General features: G+C 39.0%; 2 protein-coding genes across 6 annotated transcripts in view; one reads left to right on the top strand and one right to left on the bottom strand.

Annotated features, from left to right (window-relative positions):
• Positions 1-5,542, bottom strand: part of MGAT1 (alpha-1,3-mannosyl-glycoprotein 2-beta-N-acetylglucosaminyltransferase) — a 27,400-nt gene extending 21,858 nt beyond the window's left edge. For 2 of the 3 annotated variants that reach the window (XM_056817795.1, XM_056817794.1), the window contains exons 1-2: positions 5,337-5,479; positions 2,938-3,419 (exon numbers count right to left, since the gene is read on the bottom strand). The gene's annotated coding sequence lies outside the window, so the exon portion shown is untranslated. Of the gene's footprint in view, positions 1-2,937; positions 3,420-5,336 lie in introns of all 3 variants that reach the window. The other variant, XM_016430886.2, reaches the window with a different exon arrangement.
• LOC100019033 (serine/arginine-rich splicing factor 7-like) lies at positions 5,529-24,706 on the top strand. 3 transcript variants are annotated; one of them, XM_056817798.1, is made up of 2 exons: positions 5,529-5,605; positions 21,830-24,706. In XM_056817798.1, exon 2 carries the CDS (start codon positions 22,091-22,093, stop codon positions 22,796-22,798), a length of 708 nt encoding a protein of 235 aa, XP_056673776.1. In that variant the 5' UTR covers positions 5,529-5,605; positions 21,830-22,090; the 3' UTR covers positions 22,799-24,706. The 3 variants fall into 3 exon arrangements, with proteins under 3 accessions (XP_056673776.1, XP_056673775.1, XP_056673774.1); XM_056817797.1 differs by having other exon boundaries at positions 5,584-7,240; XM_056817796.1 differs by lacking the exon at positions 5,529-5,605 and adding an exon at positions 5,853-5,955.

Here is a 24,706-nt window from a genome sequence, read left to right as displayed (position 1 = left end):
GAGCTCTAGACCTACTTCTCCAATTGTCTAAAGGACAGCTCCACGGAATGTACCCTAGGCACCTCAAACTCAATGTTATCACAAATTGAACTTTCTTTTTTCTTAAACCTGCTTTTTATGGCATTTGTTTCTGTTCCACCCTATACCTTTGGTTCATCTTTTCTCTCAATTCTCATTACAGCTTTGGGAAAGGGAATTCTTTATTCCTTCTGTATTTTGAGTTAACCAACCAAGAAACATCAACTTAACATTTTGTTAGCCATCAAGTAAGAGAATTCACAAGTCACTTACTTACTCTACTCTTTTAACTTAATCAGTTGGAAACTTATGAATCCTTTGATAAGGCCAAGAGATGGATCCCCCAGACTCTCCCCCCAACCCCCCACCCCAGGCAGTGCTAGGCAATTTGAAAATTGTGATTGGTCCCTGTGAAGAGGGGAAGGGACAGAAAGTGATGTGGAAGAAAGGTCTATAAAAAGTCCGGAACTTCCTGTTCTCACCACTTCTCCTTTGAACTTCTTCTTTGGAGTACTGCTCCTTGGGACTTCTCCTTTGAACTTCTTTGGAGAACTGCTCCTTGGGATTTCTCCTTTGGAATTCTTAGGATTCTGGCTTGGAGAGATTCTTGCCTTGGTGGCTCTGCGACAAGACCCTCTCTGCTTGTTGCACTTCGGTGGGACACTCCCTTCAGCGTGAATTCTGTGGACTCTTTTCCTTGAATCCTACATTGGCTTGCTGGTGAGTGACTCAGACTTCCATGTGGAAATTGGAACTTTGTCAGGGAGTAAGCTGAATTTCATCGGATCAGCACTTAGGGTAGGCTAGGTAAATCCTTACCTTTTTCCCTCCCACCTTTTATAGTTCAACTCTTTCTTTTCCTTGTTATAAATAAAAGCTGGTAATTTTTCTTTTTCTGGCTTAGGGATAACATTTTTAATTCAGCAACCACAACAGTGAATTTATAACTCTCTTATTCAGTCAAAACTCCAATTTGACCCTTACACTATCAAGTTGTCATATCCTACTGGTCTCACCTCTATACCATATCTTATATCTGAATCTTCCTCTCTATTCCCACTGCCTAGTACAGATAGGCTCTATGCAACAACTTTCTAAGAGATATTATTGATTCTATCCCTGGTACCTGTTATTCATGGCACTGCTCAGCTAATCTCTTTTAAAATCTTTAGTAGCTCCCTAACAAATAAAATTTAAACTCCTTTATCATCTGCCATGGAGTTCTCATGCCCTAGAGATCATAAATCATTGAAAGTAGGTGTTTAATAAGTTGTCTGTTGAATGAAACAACCGACTAAGAGTTAAAAGTGTACAAAGCTTTACTTAAGCTTTTGTTATCCATATGTCATCACTTTTCCAATATCTTGATCCCCATTAAGTCATACTGAATAGATAAACTCCCAATCTGATCTTAATCAGCCCTTTCTCCCCATCCCATAAGATATCAATTACTAAACTAATGGAAGAAAAGAACATCATAAATTAATGTGATATAATTACTCAAATTCTCCTAAAGGTCCATTCACCTAATAAAGATGACTATTTCTTAAACCAACAGATTCCAGGGTTTACTCAGAATTAGAAAGAACCAAATTCAATACAGGCTTTTAATTACATGATAACCTCAAAATATGAGAGCAACAACAAAAAAAAGAAAGTCTTTGAAAGTTCAAATTTCTTCTCTAAAAGTTCAACACAACATCATATCTACTAGAGGGCTGAAGATAGGATGGAGAATTGCATTTTATAGGGAACTCCAAGGTAAAAGAGCTCTCTTTACCAGTGCAGGTCAGCACATTGTCTTCAATTCACAGTCTTAGCCACCTAAAGCATAATGAGGTTAAGTGTCACACAGACATTATAAGTCAGAGGTAAGTCTTGAACTCAGATCTTTCTAGCTTCCTTGCTACTTGTTCCAAACTGTCTCTCCTCACATTTATTATGAACAATAATGCATTTTATAGTACTTTTTAGTTATTAAAGTGCTTTATGTGTTTATTTCACTTGACCCCACGAGGTAAGTGGAACAGGTATGATTAGTCTCACTGTACAGATAATGAAAACTACAGTTTTAGAAGTTAAGCAACTTAGGGGCAGTTAGGTGGCTCATTGAATAGAGAAAAAGGCCTAGAGATGGAAGGTCCTGGGTTCAAATCTTAGATCAGATACTTTCTAGTTGTATAACTCTGGGTAAATCATTTAACCCCAATTGCCTAGTCCTTACTACTCTTCTCTCTTGGAACCAATATTTAGTATTAATTCTAAGACAGAAGGTAAGGGTTAAAAAAAAAATTAAGCAGCTTGATGGTGGTCATAAAACTAGTTGTAGAGAAAAAATTAGAAGATGTGTCTCCTGACTCCTAGAGCAGAGCCTTGATCTTTCCATTGTACCATCACACTTCAAACTTCTCAAGTTCAGAATCCACAGAAGACCTGTAAGTTGACTGTTAAGCCTCTGGTAGTATTATACAAAGCATATTTTCAAAAATATCACCTTCCCCTTCTATTAACATCTCTAGAGATGCTCCTGATTTTTCAGTAACCTCATTCTAAATTGGTAGTAGCAGAAGAATTCCTAAGACTTCTCTCTAAATCTTTTCCACTGCCCTTTTCCTGCTTTGACCTGACCAGAGCAAAAAACTGGAACTCTTGTGGTTCACTTTCACATAGTAGCTCATTTGCCTGAACGGAGGAGGAAATTAAAGAGAATATACTAGAGAACTAGAACTCATTTTCTAGTTGTGTACATTTTTTACAGAGCTAAAAGGTTAACCATGAATGTAGGGGACCCCAAATTCAGGAGGACTATACCATTACAATGTGCCCACACAGTGGCTTCTTCAAGACTTAACATAGGCTGACACTTCTTTTGAACCAGGGACATCAAGACCCTAGGATGGAAAGAAGATAGCATCTTACCAATCTTCTCTTCTCTCAGTGGCACATCTTTCCACTGGGCATCATCAATCCCATTTCAAAGCCTTAGATGACAGCCCCAAATCCAAACCCACCAAAATAAAGTGCAGTTCCCTCTCCTTTGGTCTTAGTTCAAAGTCCAGAGAGCAAAGGAATGCAAACAGTGTGCTGGGAAGAGGGCAAATAGGAATGGACAGGCAGGGAGGGGAGAGGGGAGGAGCCTGGGGGAAGGGGTGTATCCAAGCCCCTCCCCCAACCTCTGGCTTCAATGTCTTTCCCAGAGGTCTGTCAATATTATGAGTTTCACAGGCATCTTAAATTTTGAGTCCAGTGAGTTGATGGTAGTGAGGCATTATCCCATCTCCTATTCCAGAGCAGGGGTATCTTCTGCTGGTTAAAGGTTGATGTCTGTCTTCTCCCCAGGGGCATCAGAAAAGGCAGGCTTCAGCCAGCACATACTAAAGAACTAATATCGTTCTTGATACCTGTGGGGTAGTTAAATAAGATCATGATCATCTTCTTGCTCGAGTTTAACTAGGAGAAAATATCAAGGCACTTGTCTCTTACCATACCACTTCCCTCACCATGATTCCCTAGAATATTACTGTACAAATTACACAAAATCCCTGTTTGTTTGTTTTTTCCAAGTCTATATGATAGCTCAGTTGACAGATAGGTGGCAAAGAGAATAGAGCTCAGGGCCTTGAGTTAGAAAGATCTGAGTTCAAATTCCACCTTAGACACTTTCTAACTGGATGACCCTAGCCAAATCACTTGCCTCAGTTTCCTCATCTGTAAATTGGTGACAAAAACACCTGCCTCTCAGGGATGCTATGAGAATCAAATGAGATAATTGTGCATAGTGTCTGTTAACTACCATCAGTATTGTTATTAATCAAGCATTTTAAGGAATCTAAGATCTCACTTCTCTATATTAGCTAGGCTACTTCTGAGAGAAACTATTATCCAGCCACAGATTATACACTAAAACAACAAATATTTATTAACCATCCAGTAGGTACCATTTCACAACTATATGGTTTAGATTTAAAATGGGATTAACTTCAATACAACCTGTCACTAGAAAAAGATGCAGATCAATTTCCTCTATGAAAGCAGACTCAAGAATCCAAATGATATCTGCCAAATTTCTGTTTTGTGTTTAGATTTAATAATCTTGCTCTCTCTGAATAAGTGTTGAATTAGGAACCAAATGATTCAAATTCTAGCTTTTCTATTTGCCTCTGTGATCTTGAACAATTAACTTTTGGCCTCAGTTTCCTTATCTTTAAAATAAATGGATCAGCCTAGCTGTCTTCAAAAATCTACTGGCACCTTAATCTTGGACATTCTAAATTCCAATTCTAAAATCTATGATACCATCCAATATAGGCTTCTTTTTTATTATTTTTTCCACCTGTTTTCCTTAGGATTATCAATTTAGGGATCAAGATTTTAGCTATCATATAGTCTGATTCTCTCAGCTCACAAGAGAAAACTGAGGGACAGAGAAGTTGTTACTTGTTTAAAGACCAACAGATAGTTAAGTAACTCCAATCTTCAGGATTAAGGAAACTCCTCTGACTATAAGTCTCCAAAAAGAGAACTGGGATCAAATCCTGACTCTTAACAGTTGCTAGTTTTGTGACAAACTATTAGTTAACCTCTGTGGGGCTTGCTTCCTAAGCACTTAATGTTACAATGTTAAGCATCCTACTTGGGGGTCAGAGTAGCCAGGGTTCAAGGCCCAGGTCTGGCTGGGCAAGTCACTTTTACTAGGGTTGCTTCCTGCTAAATAGAATTAGGAGGTGGGACAACTTAAACTATGTAGTCCCTTAATTTATTCACTGAACAAAATATCAACATCTAAAATCCTAAGACTAGATGACCTTCAAGGTACCACTTAACATTGGTGAAGAAAATATCTCTATTCTCAAAAGTCAACTTCTTCACATGGAATAAGACCTTCTGGTATCTTTTCTTTGCGTGTTTATGCCACCATTTCTTTTTTCCTGTTAACAGTGATCTAATTTCCCTTTACATTTGGTATAAATCCAGCATGAGCTTATTTTGCCCCCCTCCCCCTTTAAGATGGTGACAGAAACCTTACTGTCCCACCAACCCAGACCTAAAAAATCTTTCTGTGTTACTATCCTAAGCACCTTTCCTCTTATACATTAAAAATTCCACCTCCCCTACTCAGTTGTCATTTTCCCTTTAACATCTAACTTTTTATATGTCATTCTTTTGATAAAACTCCTTGGCCTAGGATAAGCTATAAAGATTCTTTCCCTATATATACATGTATAGTTATATATTTACTCCCATTTGCCCCTCCTGTGATCAAAACCCCACCCCTCAAGTACACAACGTCCTATTATCTCCCCCCATCGGATCATTACCTGGTCCCTGCCCCTCCCCTAGCTCCAAGCCAGGCTCTCAGGCCCCTCGGGATCTTCTTACGCTCCGGGTCCCGGCCCCTCCAATCCTGGCCCGTGGCCCCCGGCCACCCCTCCCCACCCCCCCAAGAGGCCCTGCCCTCGCCTTCCTCTCCCCCTCCCACCATGCTCCACCGCCACTTCCGCCTGAGTCCGCCGGAAGTGAATCCAGGGCAACTGCAGCGGCCCGGAGCCCCGCCTCTTCATGTTCGCCTCGGTCCAGGCTCCGACAGGCTAGTAACTAAACGACCCCCCTCCGGGCCGGGGGACTGGGGTGTGGGGAGTGGGAAGTGGAGAGTGGGTAGTAGGAGGTGGAGGTGGAGAATGAGAAGTGGGAAATAGAAAGCGGGAGCGGGGGCGGAGCGGCTAAGTTGGCGGGAGGCGGCCGGAGAGAAAAGGGCCGGGAGCGTAAACAACTGCGCAAGTCCGGCCGCGGTTTGAAAAGGAACGCATGCGCGCTATTCCCCTCCCCCCGGAAAAAACGGAGAGAGGTTGGGTGACGAATGAAACTGTTAGGCCAAATGGTGGGGGGGAGTAGAAGAGCGCATGCGCGGGTCTTTGCAAAAGTGGCGTGAGCTGGGTGGTATGTCTTTGGCGTTCGGCTTTTTTAATTTTTTAAAGTTTTCTTGTTTTATTGTGAACTTAACTTGCGGCTCCCAGAATTTCTAGGCGACTTTCGTTGTTCAGTAGGCCCCCTTTTTGAAGGAAGTGGGCATTGATACCAGTAAATGAATAATTTGCCCATAAAGGAAAATATGAGACAATTTTTGGTGGAGGAAAGATGTTGATTGTGATCTTAGATGAATGCTCCAAAATTTTGTCTTGACTCCAGTGTTTAAAAAAAGAATAGTACATGTTAGGGGATAGAGAATTTGTGTGTCTTGAGCCTTTGCATAGGTGCGTGGCGGCTACCAGTTCCTTAAGTATATAGATGAGCTTAGGAATCTGGATCAGATCATAGAACTACAGAATGTTGAAGTTGGATCACTGACTCTAGCCCAACCAGCCCTTTCCCCTATACGGTGAAGGAGGAAACAGGCCCCAGAGAATCACAATTTTAGGCAGAACAGGCGCTAAAAATAAGTTTCACAAGCCTAGGTTGATGGTTTTTTTTTCTATACTAAGCTCTTTCCTTTTAGGTACCTAATATATGTAAGGTACTATGCTAGGCCTTGGAGATATTAAAGAAAAGCAACAGGTCCTAGTATCAAAGACTTTGCAGTCTTAATTTTTGGGAGAGTGGAGACAAGATAAATGGTAGAATTTGATAAGGACAAAGAGGTTCAAAGTGTTGTAGGAAAATTTTTCTGGGCTAACAACTAGTTGTCTCCAACTTAACTTCTACTCTTCAATTCTGGCAGCCAGGTTTCCAATCTTTATTTTTTCAAGTGAAATTTTTCCAAGATTACTAGTGGTCTCTGCTGCCCAATCTTTCACAGTCGTTATTCTTTTTCTTTCTGCAGTATTTGACACTACCATCCCCAATGCTCCATTCTAGCCTTCCTACCTCCCTGCCTGCTCATTAGTCCTCTTTGCAGTGTCATATCAATCAGTTATTAAGTGCCCACTATATGCCAAGCACTGTCAGTTGCTGGACATTCATATATAAAGTGAAATGATTTTGATCTCAGTTTACATGTTCACAGATAAAGAAAATTAAAAATATATACAAAGTACCTGGGTGGGAAGGGACTCATAACTGTGGGAAGTAAATTTTAACCTGTACCTTGAGGGAACTGTGGATTCCCTGAGATAGAATTGAAGAAAGAGAACATTCCAGTAATGGTCATGCCAATGATTTAAGAAGTTGAGAAGATGGGAAATGTAATGTTGAATGGGGAGAAGAGCAAATAGGTCAATTTGGCAAGGTGAGTAATATATATAATCAACATGGAAAAGAAGGTTTGATACAGATTGTGAATGGGGTTTAAATGCCAAAGGAGTTTGTATTTTATCCTAGTTAATGAAGCTTTATCTACAGAGGGGTAACATGGTCAGACTTGTGCTTAATATCACTTTAGAGGCTATGTGGAAGATGAATCAGAGGGGAGATTCTGGAGTCAGGGAGCCCTATTAAGAGATTAATGGATAGTCCAGGACAAAGATTATAGGACGTTGGCTTATATTGTCAGTAGAGAGAAGGGGATGGTATATTTTAAAATGGTAGTCAATAAGACCTGGAAACTGATCACCTTCATTGGGGAAATGGTGTTCTTTTGGACTTGTGGGAAATTAACATTGAATTGTGAAATCATGCAAGGTTGAAGCAGTGATTCTAAGATAAGGCTACACCCAGTTTCTCCAGTAGGCTATCAAATTGTGTTGGGCCCTTTTGTCTTAGTCTTAGTTAAGGTTTAAATCAGCACTGGGGTGACCTGCCATTATGAACCCTGATTAAGGGTAATCTGGACAAACAGCCTTGTTGAACTTTGACTATAGTGTGGTAATTCAGCACTAGGCTGTTAAAAGAATGTGCTGAGGTCTTCCGGGTCCCAGCAAGAACTCACCTCTCTTGTGAGGAAGTAAGGGAGGAATTGAGGTCTCTAAAGCCACCTCCTCAGTAGTTGTTTTACCTACCAGAGATGTCTTGTGATGTCTAGGGGAGGGACTGAGTGGTGAGTTCAGCAGGGATATATATAGACCTGAGTCAGAGGAGAATGGAGAACTTTTTGGATTGTAGAGAGAGATTAAACCCACCAGATTAGGATTTCTTGACCAATTAATTAATTTACAATTAGGAAATATCTGGAAAGTCTTGAGGACTTTCCAGACTGGAGAAATTATGAAAAGAATTGCGCAAAAGGCAATGAAATCTGTTTGAGACATATTAAGTTAAAGATGTTTGTTTATAAGGCACTCAGAAATGCATAGTACATTGAAGATGTGAGACTAGATATGAGAAAAGGTGAGGATTAGATATGTAGATTTAGGATTTCCAGATTCCTTGGGTGCTGATAAAAAAATCACCATAAGAAAAAAGAGCCACTGCCTTTGTATTGGTGTACCTCAGGGTTTGTCAAAATCTGAGCTCTCTTCTCTTTGCACCCTCTTGTGTTATTTAACATTAGTCTCCCCCCCCCCATTAAACTCTATGAAAACATCTACCTCTAGATATCCAAGGCATCCAGTACCTCTTCACCAACCATATTGGATATCTTCATGTGAACATTCCATAGGAATCTCAAACTGTCCATAAATAAAACCTACTATCTTTAATCCAAAACCAGTCTTTCATCCTAATTTCCCCTTTTCAGTCAAATAAACCACTCTCCTTCCAGTCACAGGTTTACAACCTAAGAGTTACACTTGTCTTTTCTTTTTCCTCAGCCTCTCATATTCAGGCAGGTCTTCCTTTCTTTCACATCCATCCCCTTTTCTCCACTCACAGAGCCATCACCCTAATTTAGGCCCTTATCTCCTCTTACCTGGAATATTGCAATAGCCTACTTGATTGGAATCTCACTCCAGCATGACCCCTCTCCAATCCAAACTCCACATAGCTCCCAGCTCTTTTTAGAAAACAAAATTTGAATGATATATTTTGGGGGTTTCCCCCATTTATTTATTCTTATATATGTACCCACTCTCTCCCAGAAATCCATCCCTTATATTAAAAATGAAAAAGAAAAAAAGTTCAACAAATTCTTTTAGATTTGATATTATATTTGGTAATTCCATACCCATAGTTCCCTACCTCTGCAAATAAATTAGGAGGGGAGGGAGGTTGAGAGGAGAGAGATCTTCTTGTAGCTCTTTTTTGTAGTCTGACTTTGTCATTATGACTTGGACGCATTAAATTTCTATTATTGTGTTGTTCATTATAGTTATAATGTTATAGTCATTGAATGTATTGTTTTCCTTGTTTTACTTCACTTTGCATAAGTTCTATAAGGCTTTCTATACTTATTTGTATTATCATAAACCCTAAGGATGGATTATGCTTAGCAATGAAATCTCTGAATCAGTTCAATCAAAAAATATTTATTAAACACATGCTATGAACAGATATGTAATGTTAAGTGCCAGGGATACAAAGAAAAGTAAAAATGTTGCTTCTGCCTTCGAGGTTCTAACAGGAGAAAGAAGACCAAAATACATACAGGCTATAATATAGATTAGATAGGAAATATCAGAAGGCACGGCACTAATAGTTTAGGGCGGGAGGAGACCTAAAACCTCCTGCCAAAGATGATTGGAGCTAAGTCTTGGAAGTAAGCCAGAAAAACTATAGAAATCAAAGGTGAAGAGAGAAAGCATTTCAGGCTTTGAGGACAGCTACAAAGACAGGAAAGAGTTAGAGGGCTGTGTGCAAGGAAATAATGTGCCTGCCAGCATAGTTATTTTGTAGAGTGGGTAAATTGAAGTGATGTGTAAAATTAGGAAAGTAGAAAGAAGCCAAGTTTGGGAAGATTTGCCCGAAGTTGGGTTCTTTTTATTCTAGCAATAATAGGGAGCAACTGGAGTTTATCGAGTATAGGGGCAGGGTAATGTGTTCAGACCTAATTCCAGGTTAGCAGGCATCTTGGCTGCTGAACAGAGAATGAAATGGAGTAGGAAGAAACCTTGAGACAGGAAGACCAATAGGAAGGCACTTGCCTGTCCAAGTAAAAGGAACTGAAGGCCAGAATTAGGGTGGTAACTGCAAAAGAAACCGCAAGATTTGGCAATTAATTGAAAAAGATGTGAATATTTTACAGATTGTGATAGTCTTAAAGCATAGATCTTATATGACTATTGTACTCCTGCTCTAGAAACTCTAGTGCTTCCCTCTTATTTCAAAAGTAAAATAGAGACTCCTCTGGCTTTTAAAGCCCTTCAGAACCTGTTGGTAATGTAGGTTTTCAAGCTTATTGTACATGCGTTAGGAATATTATTGGTTAGGGTCCCTTGACATAGGCTGAACTAGTTTCTCCTAGGGACCTGCCATTTACGTTAGCTTTTCCTTAGGTTCTATCTAATAGGGCAGCTAGGTAGAACCATCATGTCCGGAGTCAGGAAGACATAATTCAGATCTGGCCTCAGACACTTACTCTGTGACTCTGGGCAAGTCACCAAAACCTCATATGTAAAATGAACTGGAGAAGGACATGGCAAACCACTCCAGTAGCTTTGCCAAGAAAACTCAAAATGAAATTACAGAGTCAAATACAACTGAAGAACAACCCAATATTTGTTAAGCTAGTTTTTCTTTAAAAGATATTAAATCTATCTCTTTCGTTGGTCCAGGAAACTAAGGCTTGAATCATTGACAAGTCACAAGCTCCGTCCCTAGGTTTGAAACTGATGGACCACCAAGGCATAGACAGAGGTACAGAGATCAGCGCTGTGTACCTGCTAAATATCTTTTTCCATGCTCTAGTTAAGTAAACTTTTTGTTAATTATTAGATGGTCTGCAAGGGAGTCTCATGTCCTTTTTTAGCCTCTGAGCCACTGAACCTATTTGAGTCAGGCCTAGCCTACAATAATCCACTACTCTCCTTCAGCTACTATAGACATTCAAAGGAGAGTAAAATCATTGGATTGTGTCTCAGAAATTTATATCTCATGCTAGTCCTGTGATTAAAACAGATTTGAGAGTGGAAGGAGAAGGAATTTACTAAACTTAGAAAGCTTCACTTTGATGGAGAAATTGACACCGCTTTTTTAATTTTAAAATTTTGTTGTCTTGCAAGGGAAGTTAATAGATCAAGCTATCTAGAGCAAATTCATTTCTTAAAAGGGGGAAGGATTTCAAGGTGAGGAAATGGGTATGAAAGGACTGATATTTTATTTGCCATCATTTCCCTAATATACCTTCTTCCCCATGCAACCTCTCCATAATATGGAATACTCCCAGACCCCTTTTCCTGTTGTCGTAGTCATCGTTGTTCTGTATCTGATTCATGGGGTTTTTCTTGGCAGATATAGGAGTAGTTTGCCATTTCCTTCTCCAATAAAAGGCAGACAGTGGTTAAATGATTTTTTTTCAGGGCCCACACAGTAAGTACCTGAAGCTGAATTTGAATTAGGTCTTTCTGACTAGAGTTGCAGTATTCTATCCACTAGGCCACCTCGCTTGTCAAGGATTAGCTTTTCTTAAAAGGAGACAGAGCTGTCCCTAGAACCTGATTGGACTGAACTTCTCAGTCACCTAAAGGCATAAAATGCCCTAGCCATTGGTCTCTGATTTGGTAGATTTCTAAAGACCTCATTAATAATCACCATGTTCTTCACTTTATCCTGCCTTGATGAACAAACAGACATGTTTCTATATTGAATGGGGGGGGGGGGGGTGGAGGGGAAGGGATAGTGGTGCTGTCTATGTTAGATGTTAGGGCAAAGTAAACTTTTTGAGCAGAGTTGTAAAATAATGAAAATATCATTCAAGATTAATATTACATAATCTGGTCTTAGACATTTCCTAACCTACAAAGTAAGGGTTTTAAAAAAAGAGAGTAGATCTGACCACATCAATGCCCATATATGACCTCCAACCACGGCTATTCCACGTAGACTCACTTGTTGGTGGTTATCACACTTCTGTCCCCTTCTATTCTTCCCATCCTAGTGATTCTAAACCACAGCTGCAAAAATATAAATCTTGTTCCTTATCCTCTATTGCCCGCTTCTTTAAATCCTGTCTACTAGAGCCCTAACTCCACAATGTTCCACTCCAGATCTGCCCACCTCTTCTGTAACTACTAGAATACCTGCTCTGTAATTAGCAGCCTTCCCCTGGCAGCCAGGTATTTAGAGCTATGGGCCACAAATCAGAAAGACCGGAGTTCAAATCCAGCTTCACACACTAGCTGTGTAATCCTGAGCAAGTCACTTAACTTGTGATTGCTCCAATTTCCTCATCTGTAAAGTGAGGATAATCATAGCACTATTTCCCATAGTTGTGAGAGTAAAATGGATAATATTTGTAAAGCATTAAAGCACTATATAAATGCTAGCTGTTGTTGTAATAGTTATTATCCTTAGGAACAACATCTGCCCTTGAAGGATGGATCTCTTCCAAAAGATTCCTGGCCTAATCTCTCTGTTGACCTTTAATCTCTGATCTCCAACTGCCTTTCAGACATTTTGAGCTGGATGTCTAGTAAACATCTTAACCTTAACATGTCCCTCCCTCCTTCCTTTCCTATAACTTTAGAAAGCAACACTACCCTCCCAGTCCCTCAGGCACCCCCAGCCTGGAAGTCATCCTGGATTTAATTGATGGGGGGGGGGGGGGAATCAAGGCTTGGGTGCCTGACATAGTTTCAATGGGAGCCTAAGCGAAAAAAGTCAGTGAAAGTTGTATTCTCCATCAGATTTAATTGTATCAACACCAAGGAAGAGAAGCCTTAGTGCAATTCATCAATGTTGTATCCTTGTTGAGTGTTCTTTCCATGCTGGATGATCTACAAGTGTCTCCTATTGTTCCAGTTCCAAATCAGAAGCAGCAAACGAGCCTAAACTAAAAAAGATGCCATCTATAACTTCGTTTAAATAATTGATAAAGCAACAAAAGGAAAAAAGTCATTGCAGTCATGGAGGTTTTTAAGTTTTTCAGAGTTTCTTTTTTTTTTAAAGTATGTTGTGTTGTCAGTCTAATATAGTTCTCCTAGTTCTGCTCATTCATTTCTGCATTAATTTATATTACCCCAAATTTTTTGAAATCACCATCATTTCTCAAGGCACAATAATATTCCATTAAATTCATGTAACACAATTAACTATTCCTCAAAATGATGGGCACTCCCTTTGATTTTAGTTAATTCTCCCCATCCCTTTTAGTCCTCCCTTCAGAATCTAGAAGTTTGTTTTATTTGTAGCTTTTCCTTCCTTGGTATTATTCTCCCTCTTAACTGGATCACTTGTTACCTTATTAAGTTTGATTTAATTCTTCACCAAACTATGTGTATTCAACCATCCTTTATCCATTACTGATGGATACCAGTGAAGTATCTGATACCCCTTCTTCCCTGCCATATCTATAAATGATTCTTCTTAGGCACCTCAATTTTTGGGGGGAAGCAAGTTTTACCACCCCCTTCTTACACTAATGTGTATCTTATTCTCACTTCTCTTTACCCTCTTAAAACTTCCGAATAGGGGGCAGGTGGGTAGCTCAATGGAGTGAGAGCCAGGCCTAGAGATAGGAGGTCCTAGGTTCAAATTTGTTTTCAGACACTTCCCAGCGGTGTGACCCTGGGCAAGTCACTTAACCTCCATTGCCTAGCCCTTACCACCCTTCTGTTTTGGAACCAAAACACAGCATTGATTCCAAGATGGATGATAAGGGTTTAAAAAAACAAAACAAAACAAAAACTTCAGAACAGAATTAATACATGTGTAAGTCCTCTTTTTCTTAAGTTTATCATTACCCTCTAAAAACATTAAGATTTTGAAAAGATACTTGTTTCTTCTCTACCTAGTACTACATCTTCATATAGCCCTTTTGACTTTTATTTTTCTATTTCAAACTCATATACCTCTGGTAGGGAATAGACTCTCCTTCTCTTAGCCCATTCAGAGCCTGATCCAGAGTAAAAGACTTTTCTCTTCCTCAAACCCATCACTTAGCAGCCAGGAAAGAAACATTCTTCTTCCCTCAGCTGTATCCACATCTTTCTTCCACAGTACTATTAGTCCACAACCGGGTGAGTGGAATTGAAAAAAGGAAATGTGATAAAGATCTGCCACTGACCAGACTCAGAGGGAACCAAGTTCTAGTAATGAAGTTTGTGAGGTTTAAAGAATTTTGAAAACTACTTGCAAGGCCAAATTTGTCTTTTAACAACGTGCTTCTGTGAAACCCTCAGGGCAAGAGGTTTCATTTCCCTAATGTTTTTTGTTTAAACTCTTAAAATTGTTCTGGGTTTTATTTTTGAAATGTAAATTCATATGGAAAGAGAGATAGGATTATAGTATTCATGTGAAAATTTAGAATTTCTTATTGTATGGGAGAAGAGAGCAGGCTAAGATTTAGATCTCACTAAAGGAATACTGAACAATTCTGAAGAACTTAAAGTAATGATTCTTTTAGTCTGGGAAAGTTAAGTTATTTCTAAAATGGAATCTTTCTGCCTCCCCTCACCTATAAATATTTGCACTTTGTAAGACAGTCTCCTCATCCAACTTAGAGAAAATCCACCAAGCAGACAAATGAGCTAAGTTTTTATATATTTTTAACCTCCATTTTTCTCCTAAACTTCTGTCACATAACTTCCCCTCCCTTCTATTGTCTGTCTCCTTTATTTTGTTTATGGCAGCTAAAAGGTACAGTGGTTAGAGTGCCAGGCCTGGAGTTAGGAAGAAGATTCATCTCCCTAAGTTTGGGTCTGGTCATATATACTTAACTGGCTCTGTAACCCTGGACAAGCCACTTAACCTTGTTTGCCTCCATTTCCTCATCAGTAAAATGAGCTGGGAAATGGCAAACCATTCCAGTATCTTTGCCAAAAAAAAATCCCAAAATGAAGTCACAAAGAGTCAGACATAACTCAAAATGACTGAATTGTTTTATTTAAATCTCATTTCTCTTCTTGGAATTATATCATTTGTTCTTATCCCTGTTCAGACATGAATTCTGCTTTTCTTAGCAACTTTATAGAAGTGGGTAAAGAAAGTTTTTACTGAAAAGTTGAAAACACCCTAACTTGCCCTTTCCTATTTCTTTTCTTAGTTTTTACCTTCTTCTGGGAAAGACTGCATTGTTAAAGTAACCTGTACAGTGTATCATAAGGAAAAATCACCCAGGATAAAGGATAAGGTGGCATTCTGCATGTAGGCTTTTTTAATAAACTTGTAATCAGATTCTGAATAAATAAAAGAACCTGAATGAAAATTCCGTGTCAGTGGGAAGTGATATGGGCTTAAAAACTGAGTCATTGTGCAAAGAATTAATTTGGGAGAAGAGGATTTGAGATTATATTGCTGTAATGGATGAGTCTCAATTTAGAACATTTGTGTCTCATTTGTCAGTCAGATGTAGAAAAGGCATCTCTTCTATTTCCATCTCACCTCATTCACTAAGATAACTAGCTGAAATAATTATTTCTAACTGGAGGGAAACTTTGGTCAGAGTCCCATTATGTGGTTTATAGTCAGGCACAGATCACTAGAGCATGGCTCACAGGATCTCGGATCTGTAATCAGTTTCCTGAATTCAGGAATTGCTTCATGAAGTATGAATTTCCTGTTCTTAATATGTTTGGGCTCCAGAAATCATTGAAGAAAGGAATTCAAAGTATTCCCTCAACATGGAAAGAACTAGGTCCCTAATGCTGGAATGAGTATTCAGCCCAAGACAAAATAAGTTTCCATCCTAGCTATTTTACTCAACTTTTGACCACTGGTCGATGTGAATTATCCTAGAGAAGATAGATATTGCCAAACAAACATAGATTTGGGAAAACATAGATTAATAGGAGTTTGAGGTTTGCTAGTCCTATGTGAATCAACAGTATGATGCAGTAACCTTGCTAATAGGATCTTGGGCAGCATTCAGCAAGATGGAGGTCCAAAAATGGGGAGGTACCCAGGGCCAACCACATCTGAAATATTGTGTTTGATTTTCAGTACTACAGTTTGTTGTGAGTGAAATTTTAACAGAAGGATCAACTGAGGCAAAATATTTATGAACAGGGGTAGGCTATATAATGATCTCTCCACCACCACCCCCATCTCTAAGAAATGCTTTTCTGAATTTTATGGGTCCTAGATGCATCCTGAGATTATTGAAAAGGGCATATTTACTGGGGAGTTAGGTATGGTCATCTTAATTGTTAAAGATAGGACAAGGTCAGGTAATCTTAGGTTCTAAAGAATACCCCACAAACCTTGCAGGAAATGCTGAGATACTAATTTATATGAGAGTATTTAGAACAGAGTGTTTCTTTAACTGACAGTCATTGTGGGAAAGCTTAACTTTTGGAATCTAACTAAAGAATCTTCTAAAGAAGGGAGGGGAGGCACCCTCTAAGCTTCTCTCAGAGACTTGAGAAGAGGAATATGGTTACAGAATAAATCAAATTTAAAATACAGGATTAAAATTTAAGAACATTGATAATTTGGAATGTGTTGACAAAACAACAAGAATGGTGATGGGCTGTGAGAATACTTTGAAAGAATTGGGGTCATTTGGCCTGGACCAAAGAGAACTCAGAAGGAACATGATATCTGTCTTCAGGTATGTGGAAAGTTACCATGTATGAGAGAGAATAAGACTATTTCTGTTTGGCCCAAGAAGGCAAGAGTAGGCATAAGGGACAGAAGTTGCGCAGAGATAGATTTAGGCTTGTCATTAGGAAAAACTTCTTTCCAATAAATATGAACTGGCCAGAAATAGAATGGGTACCTCAAAGAGATGTGATTTCTCCCTTCTTTGAGATCTTTAAAGAGATGCTAGATGATCACTTGTTGAATACCTTATACTGAGAATTCCTTTCGGTACAGTTTGATTAGTCAACCCTAAAGGACTCTTCCAACTATGAAATTTTGCAATTCTGTGATTCTTTGACTAGAAGAGAATGACAAGCAGACTGATAGGCTGATACCATGATTCAGCATGATTTTCTCCTGTAATTCACTGTATTTGAATTCCAGAGGCTATAGAGCAGTGATCATGAACCTTTTAAGAGACTGAGTGCCCAAACTGCAAACCTCACACCACATGGAGCCCCCCTTCCTTACGCTAGACGGAAGAGAAGAAGCACTCCTATTGGGCTGCTGGGCAGAGGGGCAAGTGATGAGAGAAATCAGGCACAGAGGGAAGGGAGCAGCCCCTCTCTGGCACATGTGCCATAAATTCACTAATACAGCGATGGCATAAGAGAATTCAGGAGGCTACCTCTGTATGAAGGGAGTTGGAGCCCTAATGGTAGAGCCAGGACCAATACAATTACAGAAAAATTCAGCAGGTCTCCATACAACACTTTTACCCAAGTTTTAACTATTAATCGTGTAATTTATCCTGAGGAAGGTAGCATCCTTACTTGTGCATGCCCAAGGTTTAGTGATTTTCCTACCTTTGAATTGGTCTAGAACCATGATGGCAAACCTATGGCATGTGTGCCAAAGATGATACACAGAGCACTCTCTGTGGGCATGCATGCTGTCACCTGCCAGAGTTCATTACTAGAAAAGCAGGAATCAGGCAGAGCTGTTTCCCTCCCCCTCTCCACCATGCCTCCCCACACTTCTGCCCAGCAGCCCAATGTGAGCACTTACTCCCCACTGCCCACCAGTGCAATGGAAGCACTTTCTCCCTCCCCTTGTGGGGTGGGGTGGGGGACACAGCATGCTGTCTGGGGGCAAGGCACACAGTCTCTAAAAGGTTCATCATCACTGGTCCAGGAGAATTTGTTTTTCCTCTATATTACTCTGGATCAAATGAACGTCAGACATAATGCCTGAGGTCCCAGATGGACCTCATACCAATACCAGTGAAGGAAAGGAGGAGAAGGTAGCTGAGACTAATCCTATAATTTTATTATTTTCCCTTATCATTTAGCTTGCTATTCTATCTTAAATACTTTATTTGATTTTTAGGGGCTCCTACATGGTTCCTTTATAGAGACCATGTGCCAAGTGGGAGCTTAGGCCATGATTTGTTTACCTCATTATTTTACCAAAATTCTATCACTGGGTTTAGGGTAACTAGGAGTCCCAGAGTTTGAAGTAAGGAGGATAGTTTCCCTTTACATTTGTAAAACAAATGTTATAGATCTTTAGATATTTGGAATTAAGTACACCTGTACTGGCCTTCAGTCCTTTGGAAATTTTTTGGAGTCTTATTACATTGGTGTTTGAGTCAGTTATTTGCATTGATATCCTCCAAGCCTATATGCTACATGTAGGGTTTGGGGAGGGAGGTTCTTTTTTTGACTTGATTTGGAGGTAATTTGACAAAAAAAAATTTTTTTTAGGACAAATACTTTTTTAGGGCATGATTTTGTTAAATAGATTCAAGTTACCATTGTTCTGCTGTTTTTAAAGTGTTATCAAATACCTAATGAAAGTGTTGTTGCCTACTTTTTGGAAGTCTTATTGTAAATCTTGTGAGACTGACATTGTCAAACTTTCATTATACTATGCAGATTTGAGTACTGTCGTGAATAGCCTTATCTACACAGTTATTTGGGAACTGGCTCTTAGTAATGAGATTAGATCTTCATCAAAGATAGTTCATTTGAGAAGTACTCACTGAATATGAATGCAGTTATTTTAAGGACATGGAATTCTGTGGATCTTTAAGAGAACTAGAAGTGCTGGACAAATATAAAGTACAGGAATCAAGACAAGTCTAATGCAGTCTTAGTTGAGCTGCTTGAAACTGCTATAATGTCAAAAATTAAAGCCACCTCTTGTCATCACCACACTTACACATATACTACTTAACAGTAACTATTGAATGAGCTTAAGGCCCTCATGGTAAGAGCAGGATAGCCTACTGAGGAGAAAGATGCTCACTTCAGTGAGCTAATAAACAAGGTTCTGATTCAGAAAGCAGTAATAAAAAGGGCAATGGATCACAATCAGCTGAAGGGCCTGTTTTGTACCAAATGCTAAAGATACAAAAAGACATAAAATAGTCCTTATTCATTCAAGTCAGATTGTGTCCAGTTTTGGATGCCCTTGCTGACCAAGAAAACAAATGATGAATCGTGGAAGTGGGCTCCAAGAAGGATCTGTCTGCCACTTGAAGATAGACAGCACTAGGTGGCAAATGATAAGCAAATAGGCATACGGCATTTATTAAAGCAGCACTGTGGGAAGCAAACAGATGTTATCTTCAAGGAGCACAATACAACACAGAAAAGGGAGATGGAAAACTAGTGTGGAAGAAGTTAGAGGGCAATGTAGAAAAGGCCAGAAAGTCAAGAATGAAGCCCACAGTGAAGTGAGCACAAATAATCTTCGTACTTTGGGGAATGATTGTCAAGAAGGGGTAGCAGTTTACCAAGCAGGACGGAGCTATAGGGGTGAAAAAATTTGAAAGTAAGACTGCTGCTGATGAGAAGATGGGAAAAAATTTAGAATATCAGGAGTGGAGTCAGGAAATAAAATGTCCCATATGGAGGTGAAATTCATACCTCGATTTAGAAGAAGATGAGGAAACTCTTGAGGATATGGGCTCACCCATGGGCCCAAGATAAGGCAGTGATTCTGTTGATACTGAAGCTAGAACTGACATTGGGTCATCACAGAAGTGATGTATAATGTTCTAGGTATAATGGGTGAGGAAATGATAAATGTCCCTAGAAGGCACATTACTGTCATGATGCGTACTTCATACATAACATCAGTATGTGATATATACTACATTTGACACAGATTTAGTCTACTCTATACAAACTTGATATATGATTTTCTGTATCATATTACCATATATAAGCTTTTCCTGGATTCACCCAGCTATAATTTGGATGTTATGTATTAGTTGTCTGCATGTGGCCTTTATTGCTAAGATAATTGCATATGTAGAACTATCTGTTAGATATATTGTAAAGGAGATCCACTTCGAGATATACATTCATATATGCCATTTAATGGATGTTTTATGATAGAACTATACTGTACAATTCTGTGCAAGGACTGAATTTTTTGTTTGTTTGGATAGAGGCAATATTTAATGGAGATTTGATTCTGTTTTTTTTTTTTTAACCCTTACCTTCCGTCTTATTGGCTCCAAGGCAGAAGAGTGGTAAGGGCTAGGCAATGGGGGTCAAGTGACTTGCCCAGGGTCACACAGTGGAGATTATATTCTTAATAGCCATTTCCTGTTCAGTATCATTTACCAACATGACTGAGGCAAGGGAATTATCAATCACTAGAAAAAGTCCTAAGACTCGATTCTTGGGAAATTTGTGCCTGGATACAAGACATATCAAAAGGCACAAACTAGCAGAAGTGGAAGACTAGAACCATGGTTATACTTTTTAAAGGAATGACCATACAGCTTCTTGTCAGCCATGGAGAACTAGAGCAGCTTGAGACTGTAGGATAGAGAAGCCTAGGGCATCATCTATAGAGTTAAAGTCTATTTTCATTACATTTGGACTCCAAAGACCATGGAAGAAGAGAACCCAGAAGGTTGACTCCATGTGACTAACCCGCTGTTGGCAGTCTAGTTCTAGAGCTAGAATGAAATCAGCCCCACAAGACGTCTAGTTTTCCAAGTCAACACTGCACTGATACCCAACATTAATACATTTTAAGTTTTTATTGTTGTTCTTTGTGTTTTCCCTGTAATACTACTCTACTACCCCCTTGCAGTAGAACAACATTTAAACAAAACCAACAGGCCCAGTGATTGTATCTGACATCTACTACATTCCACATCTTTAGTGGATGTGTTTCATCTTTAGTTCATTAGGAGATCAGTAATTATAAATCATCGGTCAGTCACCTTTTACTGTTATTTTTCTTTATGTGGTACCTGAGGGTACCATTTTCCCCTAAATACACACTTAGTCTAATCAGTGCACCCCAAAGATAAAACTACCCCAGGCTCAAGGTATTCTTTTGACCTAATTTTCCTTATGAGCCCCCACTGACACACTAAATTTTACTAGTAAGAAGACACAAATAGCTAAGTGTTCTTTTCTTATAGCCTTATTTATCTTAGACATTGATGTTTTGCCCTTTCAAAACCATAGATTTAAATATAGGTTCTCAAAACCAAATCCAGGGCTCTTCATTAAAACCTTTTGTGCATGGCATGCTGAGAAGGACTTTGTGATTGTTTTGGCCTTGCTGTTTACTTTACATCTGTCATATAAATACCAGCTATTTGATTTGTAGCATCTGTATTTGTCAATAAAGGTGTGCAGTAGGGGGAGTAATTCTTGATTTGTTAAATTCAAATTACAAAAATATTTCTACTGAATCCAAAGTAGCTAGAGTGGGAGGGAGACCCATTACACACAAACAAAGAGGGCAAAATTATTTTCATCTCAGACAGAACGTTTCAGAAATAGCACCTAAATTAGGCTGTAAGAGGTTTTAATAGATGGAAATATGGAGAATGGTGTGAATAAAGATAGTGTAAGAACAGTCTAGTTTGGCTGGACCATAGAATAAAAAAGACTAAGGAGAAGTTGTTGATTGCAGAAGTCCAACAATCAACTTGATGAAAATATAGGGTATACCTTTATCTGAATAGTTTCTCCTATGGAGGCAGGCATAAACCCTGTTCCCTTATTGAGGAAACTGAAGGAATCCCTCTGATTGACTGTGACTCTTGCAGATAAACCATCCCTTCCCTATAAAAACATGCAGTAAGTAAAAGGGTTGAGTTTTCTCCTTTTGCGGGCTTTCTCACCCATGGAATTCTAGGGCAAGAGGAAGGAATTTCTCCCTTCCTTACCCCACTCCCACCAGCAACAAAAATGGTGGGAGAAAGACATGGAAAGCCCAAAAGGGAATCTTTTAGACGTCTAGTTCCTAAATGTTTTCTTATGGTTTTTCTGTTTTCTTTTCTTAGAATAAGTCAGAGACTGGAGTTCCCCAGAATGGATTATCTCAGCCTTGGAAGTTATCTCCTGGATAATCCTGAGTCTGAAAGTTTCTAAATTTAAGAGTTCTTTAAGCACCAGTCCCATAGAGAAAATATTTCTTCTACATTGTGCTCTTTTGAAGAAGAAAGAGGACTCCCAGTAGTTGCTGGAACCACCCAGTGTAAACAAGCAGCACCTCAATCAGACCAGGCTATTACAAAGTGCAGTGAGCACAAAAGCCAGACATCATGTCATGCTATGGAAGATATGGAGGAGAGACCAAAGTATATGTTGGCAACCTGGAAACCGGTGCTGGTAAAGGAGAATTAGAAAGAGCCTTTAGTTATTATGGTCCCTTAAGAACTGTATGGATTGCCAGAAATCCTCCAGGATTTGCCTTTGTGGAGTTTGAAGATCCAAGAGATGCAGAAGATGCAGTCCAGGGTCTGGATGGAAAAGTGATTTGTGGCTCCCGAGTTAGAGTTGAATTGTCAACAGGCCTGCCTCGAAGATCCCGCTATGATAGACCACCTGCACGCTGCCCGTTCGATCCTAATGATAGATGTTACGAGTGTGGGGAGAAAGGTCATTATGCTTATGATTGTCATCGCTATAGCCGGCGAAGGAGAAGCAGATCACGATCTAGATCTCACTCAAGATCCCGAGGAAGGAGATATTCTCGCTCACGAAGCAGGAGCCGTGGAAGGAGATCAAGATCTGCATCTCCTCGAAGACCTAGATCTGCATCTCTGCGTAGATCTAGATCTGCTTCAATTCAGTCTCGATCAGGTTCTTTAAAAAGATCGAGATCATCCCGTTCAAGATCCCGATCCAGGTCCAGGTCTCTTTCAAGACCTAGAAGCAGCCAATCAAAGTCCAGATCACCATCTCCAAAGAGAAGCCACTCACCTTCTGGAAGTCCTCGCAGGAGTGCAAGTCCTGAAAGAATGGACTAACATGAAAAAAATTGCCTTTTAGGAAGAAAATTATTTTGTTTACCTTATTATAAGAGATTTTGTGATATCTGTTCAATGCAAATGTAACCTAGAAGGGTATTTGAATCATCTAATAATCAGAATGGATCTGGATATTTTAAGAGTTCTGTAAACCTACATCAACAAAGTAGTATTAATTTTTTGTTTTAGATATATATTAATATCCTTTGATCTAAAAATGTGGGGATTTTCTTGTTGGCACAGTAAGAATAAAAATGTGTATTTCTAACTAGACTTCTGATTTGTGATCACTACTGTTGACTGTAGCTTGGGCCTTGAGAGCTTGTTAGGCCTGTTCAGGATGAATAGCTGGATGTGACTAGAAGGTGATAAAAATGGTTAGGTTGAGTGCATTAATGAAATCTTTCATATATTGAAAACTTTATCTTTTTCTAGTAGATAAATTTGGAAGTAGTTGTTTTAGAGTTAAAAGAACCTTAATTTTTCATAATTGCCTGTCAAAAATCTGTGACAAAATCTTAAATTCTATGTTAACACAATGTTAAATGCCCCATGAAATTATCATCACCAAGAAACTGTGATTTGTTAGCTTAAATTGGTATGACTGTAGAACAGAGCATAAAATTAAACTTGGGGTAATGCTGAAGAGTTCGTGAAAAGTAATATACAACAGCACAAATCTGAATTCTGGGCAATTGTATTATGTAGCAGCTAATGTTTATACAAGAAGAAGTTTTAGACAAATATTCATCAGGTGAAGTGGTACTAAGGAGTGTTGAGAAAGCCACCATTTGGGGATCTATTGCCCAGGACTATGCAATTGTTTTTAGTAATACATACATTTTAGTATTAAATTTTTCAGAGTTGGCCAAAAATGAGCGTATGTTTTAAGACTTGATTGGATTGAGGACTAAGATAAATGTAAACTATCTTTGCAGAATGGTTTTGTTTCCATCTCCCACATCTGTTAACTTCTTGGGCTAATTTTCTCCCTTGCTACCAAAAAGGGAGATTTTGGAAGGCCAGTGCAAAGTATTTAAATATATTGTTGATTATAAAACAGAATAAAACATGGTTCATACCAACAGTACATTTACATTCTTAGCATTTGACCTGCCTCTTGGATCACTTCACAAACTTAATTTTTTCATAGAATCCAATAATGTTTCCCACAGCTTAAATATATAGCATTATTAGAATATTCTCTCACCAAAAAGCACAAGTGATCTCTATTTCGAGATATTTGTTTGCCAGTTCTAGTTTTAGGACAAGTTTAACTTTTGAGGGCCATGATTTTCCAGTGTACCTGGTACTGACATCTGCCATAAGTTTAAAATATATCAGATAGTAAGTCAATAGTTTAAGTTTATTAGTTCATTTTTGAATGCTTTGATATACCCAAGAACTTTTTTTTAATATGCTAACGTTTTTGCAGAAATGTCAGAAATTGAGGGTTTAAATATTGATTGAGCAATGTGATTTTTGCATAAAAGCCACTTGCAGTGTACTGGTTTATTTGTTGCATTTTATCAGCTTTAACTGTTCTGTACTATATTAAAGTAAATTTACTTTAAAATAAATCTGCAGATATTAAAAAGCCAAAAACAAAAGAAGGAAGAGGACTACCAAAGTGCCCCATGCAGCCAGAGGACTGGAACCATAGTCATAGGTGGGTGCACAAAAGATTGCCAGCCTTTGCATCCCAATCCTATGAGTTACTGAGACAGTACAGGTCCAAGGTGTGTGGGGCATACTTTTAAGTAGCCCCCAAAGTGTATATACCTTTGAGAGAATCTAATGGGCTATTTGAATGCTTTATGTTTCTGTAATTGTTTGTGGGCTCCTGTGAGTTCTTTGCATCTTATACATTTTCTATGGTGAGTGAAATAAAGTCTTCTTTAGTACCAA

Source organism: Monodelphis domestica, chromosome 2 (genome assembly GCF_027887165.1).
Source record: "Monodelphis domestica isolate mMonDom1 chromosome 2, mMonDom1.pri, whole genome shotgun sequence".
Classification (NCBI taxonomy): domain Eukaryota; kingdom Metazoa; phylum Chordata; class Mammalia; order Didelphimorphia; family Didelphidae; genus Monodelphis; species Monodelphis domestica.
Note: the sequence above shows the minus strand (reverse complement) of the source record. Positions and strands in the feature narration are given on the sequence as shown.

Excerpts from the sequence above, each read along its gene's own strand:
- LOC100019033 (XM_056817798.1), top strand. The coding sequence starts at position 22,091 with ATGTCATGCTATGGAAGATATGGAGGAGAGACCAAAGTATATGTTGGC.